Here is a 17,436-nt window from a genome sequence, read left to right as displayed (position 1 = left end):
TTGTGTTATAGAGTCCCTCAATCGCCAGAGCCAACTCAATACAATGGCACTACTATCCCATTCAACACATTCCATTCTGCACAGGGCCATATAAAAATAGGGCCTGTCAGACTCACAGAAATGGTAGTTGATTTTATTAGTCTAAGGCTAGTAGTTTAGCCATTTAAAATCTATTTCCCCAAAGAGGGGAAAACTAGTATTTTTTCTTCTCTTTTAAAAATTCATTAGCCAGTTGCTATCAAAAAGCAACCTTTTGGGTTGGTGAAGGCAAAAGAGTTCTAAAATTACCCCACTATGCAATTATGGCCTTCAGTGTAAGGAGATAAGGTACATTTATTGTGCTGTCTCTCACCATTTGAAATTGGAAATTTTACAACATATCGTATACTTAAAGCTAGCAGGCAGACAGAATTAAAAACAGACTCATTTTCTCAGTATGCATTCTCTCCCCATTCTTACAAAGTAAGGGGGTAAAGGAAAAAGGTGGAAAAACAAAAAGCAAAACTCAAAACCCACCATAACACAGCTTAATCATAAGAGCACACAATATTTGTTTCTATCCCTAACTCCGAAGGGCACATGGTCCATATCTGTCCACAAACAATGCAGCATTCTTGGGGGTCTCCTGGAAATTCCTGCCACGTTTTTCTCTCCTTCTCAACCAGGCTGCAACATTGAAAGATGGACTGTGGACTGTACTGGGACAGGGGGAGGGAGAGGAAAAGGGGAAATCGGTATGTTCAACCAAGCCTTCTGATTCTGCTCTAGACTGGCTTAAGTCCACATGAGTTATGTTCTTTTAATTAGAAACAACACCATGAAGACAAGTGCCAAGTGCTCTTCTGTTACCAGTTCATCATGGAATTTCTGTTGAGGGTCATGAAAAACACTTGGCTACTTCCTCCAGATCGCACGGATGCAAAAAATACCTGTTTGAAATTAAAAAGAAGTTAGTTCAGCTGCATGGTTTCTTTTCCTCTTTTCTTCAACCGTCCATCCATTTTCTCTCACATGTCCTATCCTTGCCATGTGTCAGCTCTTAAGACTCAACGGCTGGTGTTTATAAAAGTGCCTTTTAATACAGTGCATCCTCTGTAAACACTCCTGACTTGATTACTATGATTATTACTATTACGTATCGTGGTACTGGCCTTCAGGAACACGGGAGGGGCTATATCTTGATTGGCAGCATCCCTTAGGATGCTCACATTTTAAACGGGCATTTCATGCTAAGTAATGGGCTAGATTTTTGGCCTAGGACACAACAGGTCCTTTGTTACTCTCTAAAAAGCCACAGAGGCTTCCCTTCTCTCCCCCATAATGACGAGAGGGCAGACTTTAGGACTGAAGAGAATCCTTTCAAATTCCCAAGGTTGGGGTGGGGGGTGGATTTTGGGTCTACTTACTACTATACAACTTCAGTTATCAATTTTTAAAATAAAAAAAAAATGGTGTGGTCGGATAGGCTAATGTGGCTCATGCCTATTCACTTTGGTATATCAAAGAGTTAACTCTTGGCTTGTCTGCTGGTGCAGGCATATCCTAGGCCAAAGGAGACATGGCATTAATAAACAGAACCATAGTCCATTAGGTCTGGGTCTGTTACATCATTTTATCAAACAACTAAGAGGAACGAGCAAAATTTGGGTTACTGCTTGCTTAAATGTCAGTGAACCACTGCCCTGGGAAAATAATATTCTGGGCTGTGGCCTAGCCCTTAGTCAGCCAACACCAAACTTTGGTGCAAGGCATTCACTTTTGTCACTAGTGTAAAGTCTCTGCTACTTCATTCCCACAACTCCTTCAGAAGAATGCTGTCTCTCCCAACAACAACTTCCTAGGAAGTTCTGGGGAAATGCTTGTCATTCAGCTCATGCTACATATGTAAGTATAGCTACTGTTAGGGTCAATGACTCAAAATGGGGAAGCACAGAGGACCCATGGAAACACATTGGCGGGGGGGAAGGGGAAGAAAGGGCGGCTGTTCTCTCCAGGCTGTGTGCACCCTGGGCTCTGAACCTTGGGCCCCAGACACTGGTGTGGTCCCAGCCTGCTCCCGAGGGTGTGGGCATGGCTTAGAACAGGCTTGCTGGGGTGGGTCGTCAATGAATTGGAGTGGAGGATCTATACCCAGCTCACTCCTACTCTTATGATCCCCAGAGGCTGGGTTGGGCCTGGAGTTTTACCAGGGGTCAGGTCTATTTCCTGGCATACTCTGGTAAGGCCCTGGAACCAACCTTGGCACCCACAGCTGTTGTCTACCCAGAACGCACCAGGTCAGAGTAGTTGGGTTAAATACAGTCTGGACTCACACCCCCAGGGTTGGACTAAGACCAATCTGGCCTCTGGGGAACCAGGATGGACCAAGAGATGTACGTCTGTTCAACCCATCACATTCTTTACTATAGGTGTTTATGCCTGCTATTTGGGGACAGCATTCTAAGTTGGCCATAGTCACAAAGGATGGATTCACAAATGAGCACAGCTTAGCTCCTAAAAACGCGGTTAGTCTACGGGGAGGGCAAGGGAGAAGCAGCGCTGCCGCAGAATACCCTTCTGAGGCGACTGAACATGCCAGACGGACTCCACCAGTTTCACTACAAAACAGTCCCCCTATGACACTTCAGAAGAAACATGGCTGGAATGACACAGGACATGGCACTAGTTGAGTTTGCGACTGTGCATTTCTTAAGGAACGGGTGACATTTTTTTTTAAAGTTTATATTTCTCCATGTCAAATGTTTTACATTTAAAAGTGAATATAATGTGATGGGTTGGGTCCCCCATAGTGACTTTGTGAAAAGTCTCCAAGTGCAGTGCAGAGTTGACCCACTGTGAGTGATTAATGATGGGCCAACTCTCCCATGTGCGTAGGAGAATTTGGGATGTCTGCTGGGGTCAGCATAAGGCCGGCAGGCCACAAAAGTTGCTAAGAGTTTACAAGAAATTTTTAGAAGTTCTAATGTCTTTTTAAATATGTGAATAATATATTTTGAGGGTTCACATGAATCAAACCAAATAATGCCATTTCAAGAGAATATTGATTGTTTAACACAGATGTGATTCAAATCAGTATAAAGGAAAATGAAGGTTTCACAGGTACCTGGTGGTCTCTTAAAATGCAAACACTAATGCAAATGTTGAAACGGATTTACCTTATCATTTCTTTCACATAGAAACTTTAACCTTTGAGCTCGCTTATGCATAAATACTCCATCCAAATGTCCTGTTTCCACTGACCGGATCTCAATAGCTTTCTCGCCCCAGCCCATTATCTGATTGGAATGAATGTAGGCTGTCAAAAGGAATTTCCAAAACTGCATTAAAAACATTAGATGGGCAATAACTCACAGCATCTGTTCACATCTTAACCACAAAAATGACAAACGACTTGAGATAAACAGACAAAGCAAGTCTTACAAGTGTTATTCACAGACTGTTTTTTTGTTTGTTTTTGTTTTTGTTTTTTGTTTTTTTGTTTTTTGTGGAATCAAATGGTTGTTTCACATTTCTTGACTTTCGTTTCATTTGGGGGGTGTAACTGCTGAAGGAGATAAGGAATGGTTAACCTACCCACAGACGTGGGCATTTCTCCCCATTGGAGCACCACATCCTTAGTTATCCGGCCATAGGTGTTTACATACACCCCCTCATCCTCATAGCAAACAAGCATTTCCATTCCATCTGTTTTAGGCAAGATGACAATGGCATGAGGAGTGATATTGCCCTGAATCTAGGAGACAAAGAAAGGCCAGGCATTATTCTTTTTAAAAATAAAACAGCATCTTGACTATTCATCTCTAAGAATTGCAAAAAAGAGGATCCCCTCCCCCCTCCCCCCACCCACCATTTTCATTCTAGAGGCTGACATTTTGCTTTGCTTTGCTTAATTTAACCACTGACCTGTCAAATACCCTGGTATACAAATACAGACTTAGGCACTAGGTCGAGAATCCAATTGACCTGTTCCCTAAAAACAACTACAGGTATGGAACACCGCCTATGTGCCGAGCCCTGGGCTCTTTACATATATCATTTCTAGTCCTTAGAACAGTTCCCTGTGGTAGATATCGTCCTCTACAGACGAGGTATCTGCATGTCAGAGGGGTTATGTAGATTGAGCAAAGCTGTACTGGTATTTGGTGGTAGAACTGGGATTTGAGCACATGTCTCACGGACAATGAGAAATCACGTGTTTTCCATCTACTTCTAAAAAAAAGATGAGGGGAATGCAAACCGGCTGAATCTGATGGAAACAGCCTAAACATGGTCAAAGGTGGGACCCAAAGAGACGCCTACCAAGTAGGCTCTGAGCGTACAACACAGACTACCCGGGTGCCTAAATAACAGAATAATCCAAATTAATGGCTTGTTGAGAAAAACATTTAAAATGACCACTCATTTTATTGGAATCAACGTAGATGGACTTGTTGTGGGAGGGGAGATGCAGTGCTGCTGGGGTCTCTGGGCTGAGGCTGACATGGCAGCCCGCTAGTTGCCTGGCGGGGAAATGAGAGGACCGAGGATGATCACAGTGATGCCCCAGTCACCTCACCAAGAACGGAAGCTGTGAGTCCTGTGTACACATGCACACGCATGTGTGGAAAGCTAGGACGCAGCAGTGAATGCCATGCGCATGTGTGAGAGAGACCGTGTGCGTGTGTGTGTGTCATGTACTGAAACAACTTTTTTCAATCATCGAGCTTTTTTGCAGTAAAGCCTATAAACTCTCAAGATACCAACTGGCAACAGATCAGGCCTCAGACTCTCCTGATGGTGTCTACTGTATGTTAGCCTCGGGATCAGGTGCAGGAAACACGACTTGCACTGCACCCATCCTAATAAGTGACATCAGGTGCGGTATTTCTGTTTGACAGGTTTTAGGCAGTGTTCCAGTGTTATAATGTTCATAGGACAATTTGCAGGGGCTTGTGCCAAGCACCTTAGAGGTATTACCTCATTTATTGCTGATGATAACCCTCTGGAATGGGTCCCTCTATCCCCATTTTACAGATGGGAAAGCTGAGGGTTCGAGAGACTGTCTAATGTGCACAGGCTAGAGCCAGGGTATGCCTCCAGTGTCTGATTCTACTACACAACACTCCCCTCAAGTTGAAGAGAGCCACAAAGACAGCAAAAGGGGACCACAGACTTCCCAAGTCACATGAACCCATCTCCCTTCAAAACCTGAAAATAGGAAGTTGTCTATTGTACTCTTACTTAAAATACACAAGTTATGCCCCGAAGGAAAAATATCATACACATTTTAATCTAAAGTCCAATAAGACAACATGTCTAGTAAGTGGCAAAGAATTGCTGTTATGGGTTACTCAGTTTTAAGCACTCATAAAAATCAGTTACAGTCACATGTTTTCTGTATTAAAAGCATTGTCTATTTAGTGAAGTCTTTTAGCGTTGATAGTCCATCTGCTGTACCGATTTGTAGAAATTAGCATGACTTGCACTAAAAATGTGCAAGAACAAATCCCTTTTCTACATAGGTTGTTGTAGAACTCAGGAACTTACATGAGATGGTATGTAGATATCATAAGAGTTTCCTGAATCAACATCAATTACATGAAAACCAGTGTGTGATCCAAAAATAACCTTCAATCTTTGACCTTCTTCTACCGTGAGATCAACAAGCAGTGGTTTGTGCTGGAGATCTGCAAAAGACTTTAAAAAACACCCCATGAGTGTCCACATCGTTCAAAGAGATAGTTATCTTAATCATTGTTTCTTTTAGCCGCAGCCTGGTGGAAGTTAATGTCTGGCTTTCTTACACTGAAAAGCCAGGAGATTTCTCTTACAGCTTTAGGTCTATTCGTATTCTGGCTCTAGGAGGAAGGGTCTAGCACCCATTTGTGGCCCTTTCTCCACCCCTTGTCCTCTAGGGCAGAGAAGAGGTTTACAGTGGTCAATTTCGACAGTGTCGTTATCATTGAAGAACTTGGCATCCGGGTGCTGCTGTTCTTTCCTCTTTATTTCTGGCCTTTTCCCTCTGGAGAAGGCCCAGCCACCTCTCTGGCTCCTTCCCTTCCCATGGAACAGCCGGGCCCTTGCATGGCCATGACCCTTTCAGAGACAGGCTGGGGTGGGCAGCTGGACCAGCTCTGTGCTAAGTCTGTTCAGAATTAACGGGCACACTCTGGTTCTGATTTTCCTTCAATGAGTGAGTGGGCATCAGATTGGCACCTTCTTTAAACCTACTGCTGAGATCTGAGACTTAGGTTTGGCAATAGAGAAGGGGGGGGGCTGGAACATCACAAAACTCATGGCTTACGTTGGGTAGTTCAGCTTAAGTAGGAAGGAAAAAGAGAGCTCTAGCCAAGTTTACCAAGGTTCCATGTGTTTCAATCCAGAGCCCAAGCCCCAACTAGCTGCCAGGCATTCCTCTGTTTTCTTTTGCCATTATTTCAGCACAGTCTACTTTTACTGGGCCTTGACATCTGGGAGAGAATTTGCGAAACCACAAGTTACTCAGCTATAATGTCACTGCCACCCAATAGAGCCCTCTTTCTTCAGCTTTTGCTAACGGAGTCTCATGGTAGGGGAAGCTCCCATCCTTCCTGTTCAGTCCTGGCTTTCACACTGCCCTCCTGCCAGGCTGGGCGTGGTTGACTGAACACAGCATTTTGCACCCTCTCATGCATTTTGACTGGTAAACTGATGGCGGTAACTTCCGAACCAGAATCAGAACGGGACCTTGACTGAAAAACTTTTGTGGACCTAGATTTTGGCACAATGGCAGCACTGCTTTAGCTTTTAGGTGTCACCCCTTAAGTGTTATTACTAGCCTAATACATTCCAAAATTTTCTCTCCATAAAAGTGGGGTTACGGAGGAAGAGCATTTCCACTGATGTATCTATCTTCCTGAGCACATCACAAATGAGCTCCTTGCACTAAGGGAACAAGACAGCCTCAAAGAGTGCCCCATAGTGTCCCCAAGGCAGCTTCTGCCCTCACATGGCATAAGTGGCCAGAAAGAATACATAAAGATCAAGGGAAGAGGAAAGTCACAAGGATGGGGGGAAAACATGAGGGCCAATCTGCTATGAAGAAAAGGAGAGACACAGGCAGAGAGAGACAGGGGACAGAAAAGAAATTCACGTGGGCTCTGGATAGAGTCTGCAGCTCTGGAAACATCCAAGTGCCTGCACGTACTGGTCCTTCTGGCATTTGGGAGTCAACTTTCACGAGCTGGGTTCCACCATACTAGCCTATCCTCATCCCACTCCTGCTGAGTGTCATGAGTGACCAATCCAACCATGGTGGGTACAGGCTCAGATAAGGTCAAAAATGAAAAAGCAGAATGCAGAGAAACTAAGCCATTTCCTTGTGGAACTACATTCAGTATTTATTTCAGAGAAGTCCAATAACATTGGGGATATATGCGCATTATGCGAGTTGTAGGGACTTTACCCCAAAAGGCTTATAAGGATGACAGGATTTGGAGACATGGTTCATCCTTGAGATTTGGACCTGCTGTTGGTCTGCCTTTTTGAGATGACATATCAGAGATTACTCTAGTTAAGAGCCTTTATAATGGCTCACATTGCCTAATATCACAATTAGTGCTTTGCCCAGTAGCCATCCCACACTAAAGGCCCCTAGGAGACAATTATTTTTAGACCTGATATGGAGGAGGGCACAGCCCAATTTTTTCCCCATTCACTCATCCCCCGACCCCCAGTAAATTTTATAGCATGTACTAGTGCTTAGTCTTTGCTTTTGGAATAATAAGCCTAAGAGCTCCTATACTTTTAAAGGGAGTTTATTATATATAGTAGAATTGGTCCTAGTCGATGCGCTTGTTAACTGGTGCGAACCTAAAATTAAAAAAAAAATCCCTTTTTTAGGTAATCGTGTGCTCGCTTACCTTAAATGCCATGAACTTATGATACGGTTTAGGAGCCCAAGCATATATCTCCACAGCATTCTTTAAGGCAATCACTAGGAATTTAATCCTTTCATATTTAACTGTAATAGACAAATTATAAATTAAAAAAGTATACCAACTTATTCAGGTTTTTGCATATGTAAATACACATTATGTTCTTGGTGGGAGATTTGCTTATAGATACAGACTGAACTTTCTTTAAAGCACTCGGTCTGCAGAATACTTGGGGCCTTTACTTTATACTGAAGGCTCTTTTCTTCATCTGAAGGCTTAGGATTCTCTTTAATCACTAGGTCTAGATGTGAATTATTCATTTTAATAAGAACCTGCATAATCACCTTCACGTTCCCCTCCCTGGCTTTTACAGTCACCCACATGCTAGAAGCTGAGAGCTGGTATGGCCAAATGGCAGAAAAATTAGCAAATGGGTAGAGATGTAAAGGTGGCCATTTGCTTATTATCCAAATTTGAATTCCAATTATTAGGGATTTAAAAGTGGTTAGTGCCTTAATAAAAAAGGCCCTAGAGAGATCCCTCTCTCCATACACTGCATGAAGTTGTAGCAAAAAAACCTGCTGTGTATGAACCAGGAAGCAGGCCCACAGCAGACACTGAGTCTGCCAGCACCCTGATCTTGGTCTTCCCAGCCTCCAGAACTGTGAGAAATGCCTGTTGTTCATGGTATTCTGCTATAGCAACCTGACCAGGCTAAAACAGTGCACGTGGCAGTCATTTCCTTTGTAGAATATTTGAATGAACAGAATACTCATGTCCTAAAGAAACTGGACAGCCCGCGGCAATGAACCAAATTCTTGCTCCCTGGGCTCTTTTTCTTTAGTGTGCCCCTGCTGTTTACATATTCTGTCTTTAATATACTTTCAACTACTTCCTTGGTTATTTACTTCCATATTTCTAAATAACATGCTTATAATGTTATTTCTTGATTTTTTTTCTGTTGGAGGTATTACCTATTGACTTGAGAGTATGGGAAGGATTTAGTCTCTTAGAACCATCTCCTCTCTCTAGTTCTCTCTCTCACACACACACGTTTCTTCCTCCCCCACACCACTAATACAGTTATAGTTCAAATTTTTGGTTAAATCAAGATCCCATGTTGAAATGATTATTGTTCACAGCTGAGGCATATAGCACGCCACAATTACATTTTCTTTCTTGTCTTTCGTCTTTTTTCTCCCCACTTCCTTCTTTTCCATACATCTGTCTCTAAGCACACGGACTTTCTGCTAGTACTGTAAATGCCTTCAATGCGGTCAAATGTGGCAGGTAATCTATTCGTGACATTTTATTTTCCCTGAAGGCACCCCTCTTAGAACACTCCCTTGTCCCACTCTACTTGGACCGATTTCTCTCTAGGCCTATGGTAGAGCTGTCACCCACATTTCCTTCACCATCATTCTGGGTGTTTTCTTCACTTTTTACCTGGGTTCCTAGGTTTATGCCTTTATTTTGGTGGAATACATTGGCCAGTAGTTTCCTGAGAAACAGTGTATGGAACATAAATTTTGTGAGACCCTGCACATCTGAAAAATGTCTTCATGCTGCATTCAAAGTTGACTGATGGTTTAATGGCGTGATGTTTAATTTTATGTGTCAACCTGACCGGGCCACAAGGTGCCCAGATATTTGGTCAGGCATTGTTCTGGGTGTGTCTGTGAGGGCTTTTCTGGATTATATTAATATTTGAGTGGGTACACTGAGGAAAGCAGAATGCCCTCTCAGTATGGATGGGCCTCATCCAGTTGATTATAGACCTGAATAGAATAAAAAGATTGAGTAAGAAGACCCACCTCCTGCCTGACTGTTGAGCTGGGAAACTGGTCTTTTCCAGACTTCAGATTGGGTCTGAGAGACTGGCTCTCCTGGGTCTCCAGCTTGCCAACTACAGATCTTGGGCCTCCATAATTATGTGAGGCAACTTCTCTAATAACCCTCTTTATATAGAGAGAGTATATTGACACACTCATTTATTTATGCCTCTTACACACACACACACACACGTATGTATGTGTGTATCCTGTTAGTTCTGTTTCTCTGGAGAACCCTGGTTAATACAGATGGGTTATAAAATACCAGTTGAAGGCTTTGTTCCACCATCTTCTAAGTTCTAGTATTGCCGCTAAATCTCAAGCCACCTAATATATAAACTATTTGTTTATTTATTTAATTATAATCTGGAAGCTTTAAGGACCTCCTCATTTCCTGGGTACTGAAATGTTACGTTAATATATCTTCCTGTGAGTCTTTTTTTTCATTCACTATACTGGGTATTCACAGTGAGTCCTTTTAATTTGAGATTTTAAGTTCTTAGTTCTAGAAATTTTCTTATATTACTTCTTTGATACTTTCCTCCCTTTCCAATTCTTATTTTCTCTTTTTTCCCCAAACTCATGTTACTTAGATTTTGAAGCACTTGGACTGATCCTTTTGCTTTCTTAACTTTTGTCTCCTTTTCTTTTCCTTTCCTTTTCTTCTTGTCCTACTTTCTAGGAGATGCCTCATCTTTATCTTCCGATACATCTACTACACTTTTTATCCCTGCCAATATATTCAAATTTCTACAAATTTTTTCTAGCTCTCTGAATGGCCTCCCCTGACCCTTCTCCAACTGTTTTTCATAATGGTCCCTATTCTCTTCTGGAAATAGTTTTTCTAATCTCTCTGAAGTTATTACAGTTTCTTTTTAATTTTCTTCCACGCCTCATTATCTTTGTTTCCTTTAAAGTTCTTTCTTTCTGTTTAAGTTTCCTTCCTATTAGTGGATGTTCCCATATCCGCTACAGGTGTGGGCTTCAGGTTTAGATGGTTAGATAGCGAGCTTCCCATGGCACTTCAAATATTAGTACCTGGACATCTTTTCTTTCTGGCTATTTAGTTTCTCCAAAGACAAATCTTTCAGTCTCTTGCTTGGGTACATAAGTATGGCTGCCAACATTCTAGGAGCTAAACAGGGGAAGTAGGGTATGTGTGTGCGTGTGCGTGTGCGTGTGCGTGTGTCTGTCTATGCTGGCGATTCCATATTCCCATAATTCAGATTGGCTGTGCCAACTTTTCATCCTCTGTTGCAGTGGGGGGGAGAACTTTGCTCATCACCCTTCGAACAATCCTTCTGTTTTCAGTTCCACTGTATACCTCCATCTCAGGGGCTTCAGACCCTGGGCCTTTCTGGGTTCTGTAAGTGGTTGGATTGATTTTGATGACTTTCCTCACTACAGACATAGAATTCAGCATTTCCTGCTCATCTATTAGTTATGCGTCATCCAGCTATTCTTGTTCAATTCTGTTGACATCTCTTGTTCGCTGGTTTCTCTTCTTCTGGTCCCTTTGTCCTTGTGGGTTTATGGCATTTTTATTCCTCCACTGTCATTTTAATGGGTACTTGGGAGGGAGTGGATATAAATGTTCAAACTGGAGCATAGGACTTTAGTCGGAATGCACTCTTAGAACTTCATCAATCTGACTTTTTGGAAACAACGCAAGTATACCTAAAGTTCTAACAACATCTTAAACTGGTAACAAATACCTCATCAATACCTAACAGAAAAAAATGGAATGAAACTTAAACTGAATAATTAGGATTGAGTAAACAATTCCATGTCTTGACACTTACCAACTTTGTAATGTATGCAGCCTTCCAAGTCCCCAACTGTGATCCAGCCTTGTTTCTTTTCTACTTCTGGGTCATTGTGTAGTATTCTGTTTCTTAACCATGAAAGATAGTAAACTCGTAGTTTGTTCTTCTTTCCTGTTGAAATAAAAGAGCTCTAATTTCAAGCCCCTGTGACAACCTTTTCTCTCAGTCCTTCCCCAACTCTGTTTTATTTTATTCACTTATTTTTATTTTATTTACAATTGTGTAGGTGTGTGAAGGCACAATAACCAGTGTCCCCAGCAACATCAAAGTGTTGTCTATGCCAACAGCTCCAAGTGTTCTGGACAGATCACCATTTTATAATTTGTCTTTACCTTCAGGTAGCTTCTTATTTGAGCAAGCTGCTCTTACTCTCTCTTCTCAATGCAAAGGGCAGTGTCAAGACCTAATTCTGTGAGGAATAGTTGGTCAGAGTTCCAGAACATTCTAGATCGAATCACATGAAGGAGTGTTGATAACTGGACATTTTAACATGCTTTTATGTGGCTGTCTTCCCCTCACCTTCTAACCTAACAGCATATGTCAGTGGGAGCCTCTTATTCACCTCCTCGATTACTTTGAAGATGACAGGTGTGAGTAGTTTTACTTTATCTGACTAACAAAAAAGAATTATAAGGAGACAAGAGAAACAATTTTAATGAAGGCAACCCGGGCTCAGCAGAGAACTCTGGACACATCTATGATTCTGAGATCACTGAAAGAAATACCAAACAAAAATAGTAGAGGAAAAGACGTTTACTTGGGAAAAACCAAAGATGTGCACTTGGGAAAAAACAAAGTTCCCTTTGGTAAAGCGCTTCTGGAATAGGAATTCAATGATAAGAAAACATCTTAAAAATATTGAGGAGGACACAGGAGCAAAATTTAATATACTCTGTGAGATTATCTGCATACCAGATAAGAAAATGTTCCTTGGGGTGGCTCTTCCTTTTCTGGGGGGGGGAGTGGGATGGGGTGGGGAAGTGGCTGTTCCTAAGTGATCATTTAGGCCTGTGGGTTATACTTCCTGGGTACTTATTTTCCCTTGACTTCTCTTAGGCAGCAAAGGATGTTTTATATTTTACAGATGTGATATATATAAGAAGAAGAAAATTCACTGAAGCATCGCACACTGGATTTGACAGGACGGTGAGTCCATAAATTAAGGGAGTCACTGCACAGCTGTGATTCCTTTTTGTAGTCCAAGGCCCAGAATGGATCCCAAGAGCTAGGATGGGCAGAAAGGCCAGTGCTTGCTCCTTTCTATGCCAATGCAGATCTGAGGGCAGTTGCTCCTATTTTCATTCTTCTTTCCCCATCTATACTTCATGGTAAGAGGAGATGGTTACTTTTTTAAGAATGGGAACGTGTCACTCACAACATAATGAAGGCTGAATGTGAATTTTCTGGCATCATTTCCACTTTCAGTAGGTGAGTGGCAGATGTACGTTTTAAATTTGATTTGGTAGTACCGCTGTCAGGCAAGCAATTAACAAGAAAAAAAAAAAAGACTACACCAAATTAAGCTCAAATGATGATACAAGAAGAATTTACTCGGCTAACTCTTTTTGGGGAGAATAAAAAGAGATGAAACTCTGAGCATTCAGAGTTGATCCCCGGGTCCTACTCCCAGGGATTCTGACCCACAGGTCTGGGGTGCATCCTGGGTTCTTCCCATCATGGTTCTAATGTTTCATACTGGGTGGGATGGGAAGGCAGGGGAAAAGAGGGGATATTGTTTATTAAGCTCCTTCAAACATCATTAGAAAGCAAAGAACTTTCAATAAACACAGACTCTTTCAGGTTACATTGATGATAACTTGTCAGTAATAAGGCCTTCACTTCTGTGTCCATATTTTTTTAAAGTTCTTTTTTTGGGAAGCAGAAAGCTGCAGGGCGTAGCTGTAATGACTCCCACATCCCAATCTCTTTGCAGACTCAGCCGCCCAACGGGCCAGCTGCACTTGCTGAAACATCAGTGGAGTATAAGCTAGAACAGTTCGTGAGAGAAAAGAGACCAGAGAAGTTTCTGCTTACAAAATTCTCCACTCTGCGAAGCCTACGTTTTGATAGTCTCCACCCAGGAGTAGGCAGCATACAGCCTCTGTGGTACGTCTGCCTGATTCAGAGATCATAGAGAGGTGAGAGGTTTTCCTTCAGAGGTCAGTATCTCCAGAGTTACAAATGAGGGGTGACCTCACTCTGGCTATCCTGCTAAAATTTACTGTGTCACTGTTAGCCAGGGAGGGCAGAGCTTGCTGTTTTTTTCAGCACTGAGGCGATAGCCTTTCCCACCTGTGCAGACCCGGGGGTCTCGGTCATCCCGGTAACATACTGGTAACCTACCTGATATAGTCACCAGGACATTCAGTCCCTCTAGCACGTCCATCTGCTGAAATCGCCTCCGGTTGATCAGATTATAGACTTTGCCTTGCCCACTTCGGTCCAAAAGCATCAGGCCATTTTCCGTTCCCACCAGGAGGTTTACACCTGCAAATTTAAGGAGCACCCCAAGACTGGCTTTTTATATGCTTCACCTTTCTGCATCTGGGGTCCCTGTGAAACCTAAGAAACCGTGCCTTGCTAACATAAACTAATGGTCAAGTAGGTACTACGGTAGGGAGTGAAGAGGTCGAGGCTCTGCCACAGTAATTAAATCACTGTCCCTCTGGTAATAAGATTAGTTTTCTTCTATAAAGTGGTAGCAGCATTCATTACCTCTGGCCATGTACTACCTAGTGCGAGTCCTTCTCACGAGCAGCCTTGGGCACAGCTGTGACACCAGGACAATTCGCCTTTATTCCTTTCCTCTAACACCCACCCCCTGCCTGGCTCGCTCTCTAAATCCCACCGAGGCAGGCATCCCACAGGCATGCACGCCTGTCCATGCAGGGATTTCTAGCCTGCCCACCTTTGACATACGGCAGAGTGCCCCACTTCCACACCCCACTGGAAGAAAAGCCTTTCCTCCCTCTCACACCAAAGCTTACATGTGTCTCATACCCTCAAAGCTCTGCTGTCTGTCAGGGAAATGACAAGCCAGTGCAAGCGAAGGTGTTAGGAGCCTGAGAGTTGCAGGGCCCTAAGGCACCACTCAGATATCTAAATCTGGCCCAGCCCAGCTCCCGTGCACTAATCCCTATTACAAAAGCTCTCGCAGGTAAGTGGTCTTGTCTGGACAGCTGCCATCCTAAAAATTCATGCAAATTAACTCCCACCTGCCCTGCAACACACACACACTCACACACATACATGTACACACGCTGAGGGTCCACTGTGGGGGACTATATTCGTGAACAGGTAGCTCTCTAACTTCTCTTGCTTTTGTACATCTACTTTTTGAGTAACATAAATGTCTATTCTTTTGTCCATAAATTATTCCATATTAAACATGGCCATCTTGTCTCCCGTCTCTTCTCCAGAGGACAGAGCCTTACTCTTTCCGTCGTATCTCCCATGAAATGGTTCCCAGCCTTCATCCACTTCTACGAACATCTCAAATGCTTTTGCCCTTGTAAAACTGTGGTGCCTCAAACTAGGCCTAGTATTTTAGATGGATACAGATGGGCCACGTCCTTCCTTAATCGGTATGTGACATTTGCAGTAACACAGACCAGGACTTTGATAGAATCTCACCCAACCTAAACTGAGCTTGACGTCAGCTAAAACCTGTGCATCATTTTCATAGGAACTGCAGGTTGCTGTTTGAACTAAAAAGGAAAGTTCATCATCTGTTGTCCTTTTCAAGTTTTTTCTTGCCTACTACTGGCCTTTGACAATTCACTCAAAGATGCTAGGCTGGCTTTCCAGCTGTGAAATGGGGGTGATGCCCTTCCTCCCCTTGCAGGATATTGTATAGGTCACGGAGGCAGAATGTGGGGCACATCACATGGTGCTGGGCACATGGTGGGTGTGTGTTAAGTGGTAGCTTGTTCTCTTACTGACTTTATAGCCCATCACTATTATGTGACGAGGTCATCCTGAATCTGATCTTGTTATCCTGGGCGTTAGGTTATCAGGTCTTGCTACATGTAAAACTGCTCTTGATCCCTCCTGAGGCCAAGACAGTCCTGCGTGGGGACTCTGACACCCATGATTCAACTACTGCTCTCCAGATGGTAAGCTCCACAGGCTTTTAACGTTTGAGGGTTGATTTCTTAGCAAGTGGTAAAAAGCAGCACTTACCCCAGAGAGCTGCACAAAGTATTTCCGAGTTGAATCGCTTCTTATATTTTCTGATTTCTGGTGTGTCGCTATGAGGTCGAATGTTGGTTGGGTTTACGTTTACCACTGAAATCTTTCTTGCTTCATTGAACTTGGCCTGTTCTTGCCTAAGAAGTTCACTAGTAAACAGAGCTTTGAGAAAAAGAATCGGAGAAGTCACTGGCATCTTAAAAAATAAGCAATGGAGATACGGAGAAGGCACTTCAGAACACTATAATTTCTCTTTGTTTAGTGGGAATTATAGAAAAGGCAGAGAAACTCTGCAGCTATGCATATTTTATACATTTTTTTTAAGTAGAATACAGTATAAGTCATTTACAGAAGCACTATTTTATCCATTAGTAAAACAGACTTATGGATACGACTTGGGTAGTTTAGAGAATAGATACTCATCTCACAAAATTGAACACACCATCTCCTATATCATACACAGCAAGATTTACTTTTTAAAATTCCGTATCATCAGCTGAAAAACTGGCCTAAGCTTCCCCTGATGATTAGTGAGTTGCGTAAGTCCAGAAAGCATGACTCTCCTCTAAATCAGCCAGACCCGGGTGGTAGGAAGCACACACCTAGAACCCAACACAACTCGACACGCACTTATTAAGTGTCTACTGCGTGCACAGCATTGTACCCAGAAATTGCTTTTGAGAAGTATGTGGTAAGTTTGGAGGTCTCTGAGGAACAGCTTTTCCCAGGGCCCCTGGATACCTCTGGGTTCCTACCAGAAGCAAAATAGAAGAGATGAAAAAAAAATGGAGAGAAAGAAATTATTTTAGAAATCCTACAATAATAATAATAATAATAATAAAAACAAAAACAAAACAAAACAAAACACAACTTCCCTTTAAGGCAGGGCCTAAGCAGAAAATGACTTAACTACTAGACCAATAAACACTGGGTGTTGTATGAAAACAATGAATCGTGGATCACTGCATCGAAAACGGGTGATGTATTGTATGGTGACTAACATAACATAATTAAATAAAATTAAAAAAAAAACTACTGGACCAGTAATTAATTTCTTTATCAGGTCTTATCAGAAAGGAAAACCAAGCTGTTACTAAAACATCCAAGCCTTCTAGCTCACCTGCAGCTGATGATTCTTCATCTTCTTCATCTTCATCAGTGGGAGACGTCTGGTATACTCTGGGGTCCACAAAGGGGGTGAAGGAGGCCTTCGTGCTGCTCCCCATGCCGTACTAATTGATATGCAAGAGGATTAAGAAAAGCAGATAAATAAATACTACAGGAATGAACAATGCCAGGAATACTTTGCTCGGGCTTTAAAATGATAACGGATTCTTCCATTTAGCTGTTTAGCTATTCACACTCTAACCCCCGAGTCCCAGTATGTGCTTCTCTCTCCAACTTCTCCTGGTCTTGGTTGGTTACTCACCATGGGGCCTTTGCTAGGGCCCCATTAATTGTCAGACTGTAAGAGTTGCAGTGAGCAAATTACATTTTGGACCATATGGTAGGATGACTGTGATGACAGAGCTCATCTCTCCCTTGAAGTAAAGACAACCTCATATTGACCACATGGTCTGAAGAAAAGCTGACCCAACTGCTAATAAGCTAAGTCAGCGTGTCCACGTGGCAGCATTTCATCCCGAACATACAGTCAAGCTCCACTTGGAGCTTTCACGTACATTCTCTCCT

At 42.6% G+C, this 17,436-nt stretch overlaps 1 protein-coding gene across 1 annotated transcript in view; it reads right to left on the bottom strand.

Moving 5' to 3' along the window:
- Positions 1–563: 563 nt before the first annotated feature.
- Positions 564–17,436, bottom strand: part of TNIK (TRAF2 and NCK interacting kinase) — a 381,266-nt gene continuing 364,393 nt past the window's right edge. Inside the window, exons 25-33 of the mRNA XM_021702658.2 lie at positions 16,865–16,976; positions 15,736–15,906; positions 13,897–14,040; positions 11,530–11,664; positions 7,881–7,981; positions 5,527–5,676; positions 3,574–3,733; positions 3,156–3,295; positions 564–929 (exon numbers count right to left, since the gene is read on the bottom strand). Coding sequence (XP_021558333.1) covers positions 846–929; positions 3,156–3,295; positions 3,574–3,733; positions 5,527–5,676; positions 7,881–7,981; positions 11,530–11,664; positions 13,897–14,040; positions 15,736–15,906; positions 16,865–16,976 — 1,197 coding nt within the window. The 3' untranslated portion in view covers positions 564–845. The remainder of the gene's footprint in view (positions 930–3,155; positions 3,296–3,573; positions 3,734–5,526; positions 5,677–7,880; positions 7,982–11,529; positions 11,665–13,896; positions 14,041–15,735; positions 15,907–16,864; positions 16,977–17,436) is intronic.

Source organism: Neomonachus schauinslandi, chromosome 1, assembly GCF_002201575.2.
Source record: "Neomonachus schauinslandi chromosome 1, ASM220157v2, whole genome shotgun sequence".
Lineage (NCBI taxonomy): Eukaryota > Metazoa > Chordata > Mammalia > Carnivora > Phocidae > Neomonachus > Neomonachus schauinslandi.
The sequence above is the reverse complement of the archived record's forward strand: the minus strand, read 5'-3'. Positions and strand labels throughout refer to the sequence as shown.